This window comes from Phalacrocorax aristotelis, chromosome 6 (assembly GCF_949628215.1).
Source record: "Phalacrocorax aristotelis chromosome 6, bGulAri2.1, whole genome shotgun sequence".
Lineage (NCBI taxonomy): Eukaryota > Metazoa > Chordata > Aves > Suliformes > Phalacrocoracidae > Phalacrocorax > Phalacrocorax aristotelis.
Window position 1 is genome coordinate 14965616 of NC_134281.1, and position 9675 is coordinate 14975290.

The window sequence follows — 9675 nt, forward strand, 5'->3', positions numbered from 1 at the left end:
CATAAAGGAACAAGTTGGTATTAAATTACAAACAATTAAGGATTTTGGAGGTGGCGGTGGTGGGTTGTTTGTTTGGGGGTGGTTTTTTTGTAGGTAGCAGTGAGAAAATTTCCAAGTTGCAATTTGGTTCAGTCAGTACATTTCCCAGCTCAGCTGGTGACTCACCTGACTGAAGCAGGTCACACCACTTCTCTCTTTCCCTGTCATATGAGGGTGATGACACAGAGTTCTCTTACAAGGGCTTTTAAAGACTAAGCCTTGTATCTGTAATTATTATGTGACAGAACACTAGCAATGGTTCATGACCTATATATATGTGCATAGCTTTGTGGTTTTGAGATCAGTTAACTTGTGACTAAGTTTTACAGCAGTCTTCTGTGAGAAATGCTCTCTGGTTTATACTATAAGATGCATTTCCCTAGCAGAATTCAGGAAGGTAGTAACTTTAAACAGAATTGGGTTTAGTTAGTTTTGTACATTTACAGCTGTAAGTGGCAGAGGAGAAAGGATTTCTTGAGCTGCTATGAATAAAGAACAGCTCTTTGAGAAATAAATGCTTTGTAGAAGAAAAAACAAAACACTAACAAACATATCTTTAATATGTAGAAGTGTGCTTCGGTACCTCAGCTGGTATGTAACATAAAAACGTGTCTAGTTTCTGTTGATCTAGTGATTCAGTTCACTTTAGTTGCAAGAGGGGGGCCTTTCTAATAATTCTGTGGTATACTAGGGCTTCTTCGAATTAGTAGTCAGGTTTTTAAATACATCCCTTATGTTGAAACATAAGATATTACTAGTCTTGTTCTTACCTTTTGTGTACATTTTTTACAAATGTTACAAGGCATCCAAAAGTTTTGAGATACAAATTTGACAGCAACAGATGAGGTTCAATAGTAATGAATTGAAGAATCCCTCTGAACCCTCTAAGTGTGGTTTTAGTGTTACACTTCTTTCAGCATTGTAGTCTTTTTTTTTTTAGTGTGTGATTGATTTCTTTGTTAGTTTGGGTTTTTGGATTTGTGGAGGTTTTTTCTGTTCTTCCTGCAAAATACTAAGAGGCCTTAAAAATGTGGGGAGCTGACACTTGACACGATGTAAATAGGGAGAAGAGCAGCCAAAACGTCTCTAGAGGATTCCAGATACATCCCCTAATGGAGAGAACATGTTGCCTCTGCTGGAGGGTGAAAGTAGCTGTCTGGGTAGAGTAGGCTTTACTTGCACGTTACACACTGTTTAACACACTGTTTCTCAGACTTTACCTAGTGCCACCCTTGGATTTACCTTGAATTTATCTGTGTTCACTTTATCTCTCTGGGTCAAAAGAGCTTTTACCTCGGCCAAGAAATAGCCAACTGCTTTTAGTCATATTTTGTGAAAATTGGTATTAACAGTTTTGAGGTCTTCTTGCCTAAAAAAATGCTTTGGAGTTTTGAAGTCGGCTTTGAATATAATCTTTGTTATTCACGTTCAAAACTTATTTGAAAGGGAGCTGCATGCAGCAGAACACCTGAGGTGGTGAAATACTGGTGCAGTTGGGTAAAGAAGCTGGGGTAAAGGTAAGATGAATGACAGTTTCTTTGAGGGTGATAAGTAATCAAGAAAGATTATATATACTATTTATACCTTTTTTTAAAAGCTGAAAATATTGCATGGCTATTGTGATAGGTGACCTGCCAGTGGAGTAGCAATGGGTGACAATGGCAAAAGGTAGCAACAGTAAGCATTGGGGTTTCAGTCCGAAGCCACCAAGAACTCTTGGTGTGGTCTCTTCAGCTGGTATAAACAGAGTCCTTAGAGGCATCACATCTCTAAAGAACAAGAGCTTCACCTACTAAACAGATGAACTCTACTGTCCCCAGGCAAAAAACAGTGGTGCAAAATCTGAAAGGGAGATTAGTTTGCTGCCTCATCAAGTATGTGATGCTGTAAGAGGATTGGGTTTGCGTATCCACGGATCATTGATTTCTCCTATTGTTGATTACTTAGGATTTTCAACTTAAGGTTTGTTGTGTTGCTCTAATTGCCCCTAAAAACTGTATTTAGCTAAAACTCCATAGGTAATGTCATATGGGTTGCAAGGGAAGTATTGACCATTTCTAATGGGCCAAAATAATGGAATATAGGTTTTGAGTGAAAGCTCAAGGTCTATTTACACTTCCAGTGGGTATTCCTAGAAATTTAATCTGGTACTTTACTGTCAGGTGTTCTTAGATCTAAAACTTTCAGTTTTCTGCCCCGTGGAAAATATATTTTCATCCTCATTTCTTATGGAATGGTTTGTTGACTGTTTGTCTTGATAAAAAATAGCTTGCTTCTACAACTAAGCAAGATTCTGTTCAAAGAAATCTAGAAACATTTGAATGCTAGACCTTCAGCCAGACATTCCTGTAGGCTTGTCTCTACATAGATTATTTTTTTAGAATCATAGACTGGTTTGGGTTGGAAGGGCCCTTTAAAGATCATCTAGTTTCAGCCCCACTTTGGGGGCTTAAAGCCCATCCAACCTGACCTTGAACACATCCAGGGATATGATGGAGTTTTGGTATAATGCAGAGTTCTTATCTTTAGAATAAGTTTCCTTTTCTTGTGAAATTTTTATAAACAGTTATGTGGAGCTGCATTAGCATTTTAGAGGTCTCTTAGATATATGGTGTTCCAATTTCAATGAATTTCTCAGAAATTAGAGAGCATAGTGTGAACACCTACCTTGTGAACCTCTGAATTGTGCTTCCTGGTCCTATATGCAGTTGCAGCCATGAACTCTGTATAAAAACAAGACTGTTGATACATTTCAGTGACTGCATTGCAGTCTAGAGGTCTGATTCAATGCAACATTGAGCAAATGAATGTAATATGATGATTTTAATAGCACAGTTTCTTACTCAGATAACATTGCTGATCGAATGTAACAGCTGAGCAAGCCTCAACACCAGGTGGCAGTATTTCATGGACTTTTGGCCTATGCCTAGTGAAAGAGTTAATTGGTTTTGGCCTATTTTATGAAAATTATTTTTGAGAGCTACCAAGATCTCTTTTCCCTGAAAAGTCATTTAAAAAAAAAAACCTGAAAGAATGAGTGTTTCCAACTGGGAGTTAAAAGCAGACTACCCTGAAGAAGTTTTTTTCCATCTTCCACAATCTCAGAGACCAAAATTAAGTTGTAATTACTTGGTTAACTTAATGGTTAGCTTTGGAAAGAGACATGCCTCTCAAGTGTCCCTCTTACCACCACATATGCCTGTCTTTACTGATAGCTCTTGATTGCTTCCTGAAGAGAACATCCATGAAGGTATTTACCATTCAGGACTTGAAGTACATGGTAATTGGAGTCTCAGCTGTGTGGCTCAGGTTAATTTCATTCATATTTATCCAGGAGAAATAAATATTTTCTGAAATGTGTTTTGTATCAGTGCTTGTGTTGGTATTTTTATGTTCTTTGAAAAAAATAGTAGGCTGTATTTGGAAAAGAGCTATTTATATTATGATTATTAAGAGGTTTTTTTTGTATTATTAAAGCCCACACTGGTTTCTGAATTCGAGAGGCTGTCTCTCTGTCAGTGATCATACTTTTCACCTCCTTGGGACAGAGAAATTGGTAAGCAGCTCCAAGTTCAGTACAGAAGGAGATGTTTTGTCTTCTTTTTGACTTATTGTGTTTTATGGGAATTTTTTTTTTAAACCTGGTGTTCCACGTGGAGACTGTAGAGACAGAAAACTGATGTACCAATCACTGGTATGTAAGAGGTTTTGCGTTATCTCTTTAGTAACCTCTGGACCTGGTGTGCAGTCTGAATACTCAAAATAACCACCTGCAGTCAAGAAAAGGAGTCCTGATGCTTTCTTTGTTAAGGTCATAGGTTGCCTTGCTGGGAACAGCTGTACTGAAACATAAAGGGCTGTAAGGCCCTTGCTTAACATCCCTTCCTACTGACCTCTAGTTCACCAAATATTGCAGCAAGCAGTGGCTTCATACGTTGGTCCTTACGGCTTTTTTTTGTGTCTACACTTTGTGACTGCTGAGGCTGTTAAATGATGGTTGGAGCTTAGTTTGCAGACGGTCATTGCAGTTATATTGATGCTGGTCCAAGATCCATTGATACGTGCTGATAAGGTTTCCTTGGTAAGATCATTTCTTGAATTGTCACTCTTTGATAGTTTGGTTTGCCAATAATCTCCTTGCACAACACACAGTCCAGTAAATCAGCTTTCTTCAGCTGAACGTCTTTCTGATATAAAGCCATATATGGGTTGCGTTTTTCTCTGTAGAATCTCCCTCAGCACAGTATTGTCAGTTGTAGATTGTGCCATTTCCTCAGCAATTTTCCTGCTTCTGTCTATTCCTAAAGATTAGTCTTGGGTTGTTTACAAATGTACAGAAAATCAAAGTGGAGGCACTGTTTATTTCCTTGATATTAGCTGTTAGCCATGTGAATGTGACTGATTACACCGAATAAACTACTTTGAGAAAACAGTAAAACAACAAAAGGTAGAGGGCCAGATTTTTTTTTCTCTAAAACCACAGTCCTATATGCTCATGTGCCCTATATCAGGTGCTCCAAATTAAAAATTTTATTTAGGAGAGGTAACTTTTGCATCCTGAAATTAAGATACTGTTTTCATTTTAGCATGTTCTAAAATAAAGCTTTGTCCAAAATAAGAAAATGAGGAATCTCTGTAGAGAGGTTATCCTGAACCAAAAGCTGGTTTTGAACACGTGACGTGAACTGCTGTGTGGCTGACCTTGAATACAAAAATGTTATAGTCAGTAATGAATAAAATCAGAATTCTGTTCTCAAACTTTGAACTTCATGACAAAACCTTTGCCTTCTTTCTCCCCATTACTGATGATTTTTGGTCATTTTAAGTGTTCGCTCTGTAGGACTTAAATAAATTTCTATTGGTTATAAACCTACAAGAAGGGAGGAACACCTAGCAGTAAAAGGAGAGAGTACTGTTTCTATTACTTTAAGTTTTGTTTCTACATTGTAAAGAATGATCAGGAAATTTCACATATGGTATGTTTCAAAAAAGCTGCAACAAAGTTATTTTAATAAGAAAAATTAATGCATGAATTATTTAAAATAGTTGGTGCAACTGTTCCTGTTAACTAATCCAGGCACTTGGAAGGCAATTACACTGAGCTTTGACAACATTGCCAACCCACTGCACAGTGCCTTATGCCAAAAGCTATTGTTGTTTTATTGACCACGTTCACCATTACATATGCATATGAAAAAACAGAGGCATTTTCATCGGGATTACCCTAATAGCATTAAGAGATTATTTTTTAAATTTCCTTGGAAGGAAATTCACTTAAATGAGATTACTTATTACTTGACTGGTTTCCTATCATGCTGCTATGTTTAGGTAAGTGGAGTCCATTAGAGTATAAAGTTTTTAAAAAACCTGATTTTATACATTAATGGTTTCAAATAAAAGAGAAGTACTGTATTTGTGCACAGCTTCTTTTGAGAAAGTTAAGTCGATGTTCTGGTTAGGAGAGATAACACTTTTTGTCCCTCTTGGTGGCCCCCCTAGTGTCACCATTAGTTCCTAATTACTTGCAAACAAATAAACAATTAACTCCTCGTGCCTCTTGGTGGGAGAGTTTTCATTGACATGCTAAAACTTTCTAATAAAAGATTTTAATTAATGACGTTGCAAATCCAACCCCCTTGTCAACATAGCTATAAGGAGGACTTGCAGAGAAATGCAAGTACAGTACACATGCTATGCTGGCTGATGGTGAAAGCATGGCAAGTACATCGCTATGTGCCACTAATACATCAGCATCTCAGAATCTTCGGAAAGCGTCTGGTTTTGTAGAAAATAAAAGCACACAGTGCTCATTTTCCATTGAAAGTATTTTGGGACTGGAGCAGAAAAAAGATGGCATTCCAGCTGTGAAACCTCACCGACCATGGATGGATGCATGCACCAACTTGGGTAACTCAGCAGTCTGTTTTGTAATTTCTCAAGCTTTTACTCCTTTAAAAATTTATATATTTTCATGTTTACGCTGAAAAACAGTAAATTGAAGCTCTTGTTTGCTTGCTTTTTCTAGTTTTAGGTGATGAAAGTAATCCTCATCTGCAAATCCCTGTTGTTTGCTATGAAAATCCATTATTTCATGCTAACAGTAATCCAGGTCAAGAGGAAAAAGTTTTGAAATGTGAAAAATATTTTTCAGTCACAGAAAGGTTATCCTTCAAACGAGAATTGAGCTGGTACAGGGGCAGGAGACCAAGAACTGCATTCACTAGAAACCAGGTAGGAATTTTCTTAGTATTTAATAAATGAATAACAATGTAGTCTAGTAATATGTTGGTAGAAGCTTACAACAGCTGACTAATTCAGTATGATGTACCTCTGCAGAGAGAAATGTAATCAGGAACTAGTGTACGTTGTCAGTATACACTAACATTGTGTGTACATTAGTAATTCCAGCACACCTGTGTTTATGTGTGGAATCAAAATTGTGCAAACACTCCTCAGAATTCTCCTGTTGAACAAACTAAAGTGGTTTTTATATTTATTTTATTACTCCTATGAAGGTAGATAAACTATTCAACAAGTGTGTTTTAATCTCCTCAGATTGAAGTCTTGGAAGATGTTTTTAAAATGAACTCCTACCCTGGCATTGATATTAGAGAAGAGCTAGCTCGCAAATTAGATTTAGATGAAGACAGGATCCAGGTAATTAAAATTTTATTTGCACTTTTCTGTAATTCTATCTATATGTACTTCCTGGTTATATAAATTAGTAGTTTGGCACCAGTAGCAATAATTTTAACAGTCTCAATTTAAACCAATGTATATTTATATGTGTAGTATGCCTCCAATGATTTGTGAAATGGAAACCATTTAATTCCTTCTGAAATCTTAAACCTTCCATCACTATAATATTTCCATGATATCTGCTCTGTTTATGTCTAGTTAGCACATACAGAACTTGATCATTTGCTCTCATATTTTAAAATCATGCTTATGTTTGTCACCATATCTGAAAAACAAATTTGAAACAAATATTGAAACAATTTGTATGACTGTCTGAGTATTTTCTGAGACTATCAGTAGACCATACATGTGTTAAACTAATGTTTTAGCCTATGTCTTCACATGGCCAGAAGCAAAATCTATTTGGGGATTTAAATTATTGATTTCCAGGTAGTCCAGTGTGATAAGAAGCATACCTAAACATTAGAATTTGGGCCTCACCTTGATGTTTATTAATCTTTTGATGCAAGTCTTGTATTGGGGCTGATGGGAAGCTTGATGCTGAGATTAATTAAGACTTGTGTGTGAATTCCAGATGCTCAGGATTTGCCAGGGTCTGAATCAGTGTCACTGAAGTTCATATTAGTGTCTCTATTCTTTACAGTGAAGTTGGTCCTCACTTTCCAGTTAAGCTGCAGTATTATTTTCTTCATCTGTGGTGTTAAAATCATTGCAAGTAGCTATATGCCATCATCTGCAGATCTTAAATTTGTATTGAACTTCCAAACTACTGTCATTACACAAAATACTGTAAATTTGTGTGAATATTTTTAAGTTTCAAAGCTTATTCTGCTTGCAGTGCTGTATTTCTGAAAAACATGCTTTTTCTTTCAATTTTAGATCTGGTTCCAGAACCGTCGTGCAAAGCTGAAAAGATCCCATCGAGAATCTCAGTTTCTAATGGTGAAAAATACTTTCACCTCCAGCCTGCTAGAGTAGAAGGAAGGATATTTTTCTTTTATGGTACTACAATAGAACATGAAGAATTACTGGAATTTTCACAACTTGTATTAAGTAACTATGATATATTAATTATTATTTTATCCCCAGATTTGAAAGATTATAAAAATTTTCATTCAAATAAACTGTAAATACTTGAAGTATTATAATCTATTTTTTGTGGGAAAAGTGAACTTTTCATATGTATTTTAATAAGTATTTTCAGAAAAGTTTAGGTATTTTTGCAATTAAAAAAAAATCCAAACCATAGTTTGCACAAAATTTTCAGTTAGTATGAATTACTGCAGCTTAACTCAAGACAACTTAACAAAGAATTGTGGTTTTTTTAAAAAAAAATCAGTTTAAAGTCTGAAATATGCAAAATAGATTTTGGTACCTGAAGCAGCTTGTGCGTTGTATTGGAGTTTAAGTAGCTTATATAAAGAGTCTGATACTTTTCATAAAGAACATAATTTTTAGAAAAAGATATCTCAAATGGAAGGGCTGGTATTCAACTGACTGTTCAGTTTCAACAATTGTTTCATTAAAAGAAGCTAAAAATTAAAGTAATCTTTTTATATCATATTTTAATGACTTAAGATATTCGCCTATTTAATGCTTCACCTTGGATATCTCCTGTCTTGTCAATGTAAGTGTTCCAGTTATGGAAGTTGCCCTCATTATCTTTTAATGATAGAACGCAGCATTTCACAGGATCAAATCAGCTGGGACCAGAGCAGATATCCAGATCATTGCCATTAATTTTAGGGTGTTGAATTCATTTTTATCAAACAGTACATGAAAGTTAATTATTCTCATATTTGATATTCAGCCTGAAGTCAATATGCATAAGGAGAGCCTTATACAAAAAACCCAACTCTTCATGACCATGATGTGGGAAAACACCGTAAGTATGGGTTTACACTGTTCCTTGTTCAGCAGAGCTTTAAGCACTTGCTTGAAGTGCTGGTGTACTTGACTGAGACTTCAGCCTGTGTTACTTTTTATAGATACATTCTGCATGGGCCCAGCTGTGTATACAAAAAATCATTTTGTGTTAGGCTGAAGCACTGACTTTAAATAATATTTCAATCTGCAAATCTGAAAGAACCAGTAAATCCCAAAGAATTTAGACATAAAGCTTTGTTAATTGGGTTTTCCCACTTGGCTGACTTGAAAAATAACTTATTTTGAACCAATACTATATTTATAAAAAAAGAACATTGGGAAAAATTCTGAAAATTAGGAAGAAGAAATTATGTGAGTGCTTATGACATTCAAATTGTTTTCGTCTAAATCAGAGTTTAGATCTCAGTCTGACTGTCCCACATTGAAGGAATGCCTAGCCACTGAGCTATGATGTTGGTTTCCAGGTTTCTTGTGGAAAAAGTTTTGCTTTATACAAAGTACTGTGATTTTCACTGGAGGAAGAATTTGAGCCAAAGACTTCAATCTATACACCTTAGCCACCAGGCTTGTTCGCAGTCTGACACTCAAGTTCTCTGAAGTCAGGACACCGAGGACACAGAATTCAGCATATCATTGGTAATATAGGCTAAATGTAAATACCAAAAAGGGGAGAAAAATCCATAGATTCTTGCAGTGGTTTAGTAGTGCAAATACAGTTAGATTGCACTTTCTTGTTTAATAATAGTAAAATTACAACAGATTTTTTTTTTAATGTTACTTCCAGTGTAGTATAGTCTCTAGAAGAGAGTAGGTGTTAAAATTTTAAAGACCTGTGCCTACTGTTTTTGATTCCTATATCTCTTCTAACATGCTTTGCTTTTCCTTCAGTTTGTGTTCTTTCTTAGGACATCTCTATGTATTTCAGTTGTTATAATGGACGATTTAATGTAGCTTTGCTGCATGTTTGCAAGGTATAGCAAAATGCAATTAGTTTAGGATTTTCCAGGATACCATTGTACCTGTTACATCATGAACAAACCCAAGTATTGC

General features: G+C 35.8%; 1 protein-coding gene across 1 annotated transcript; it reads left to right on the plus strand.

The window, feature by feature from the left end:
* The first annotated feature begins 5216 nt into the window (after positions 1-5216).
* HESX1 (HESX homeobox 1) lies at positions 5217-8300 on the plus strand. The gene is made up of 4 exons (XM_075096149.1): positions 5217-5946; positions 6065-6270; positions 6595-6696; positions 7618-8300. The coding sequence occupies exons 1-4, from the start codon at positions 5733-5735 to the stop codon at positions 7714-7716; spliced, it is 621 nt and encodes a 206-aa protein (XP_074952250.1). The 5' UTR covers positions 5217-5732; the 3' UTR covers positions 7717-8300.
* The last annotated feature ends 1375 nt before the right edge of the window (positions 8301-9675 follow it).

Coding starts and splice junctions, on each gene's coding strand:
- HESX1 (XM_075096149.1), top strand. CDS start 5,733: ATGCTGGCTGATGGTGAAAGCATGGCAAGTACATCGCTATGTGCCACT. Junction 5,947..6,064: donor GGATGCATGCACCAACTTGG/GTAACTCAGCAG, acceptor TGCTTTTTCTAG/TTTTAGGTGATGAAAGTAAT. Junction 6,271..6,594: donor CTGCATTCACTAGAAACCAG/GTAGGAATTTTC, acceptor TAATCTCCTCAG/ATTGAAGTCTTGGAAGATGT.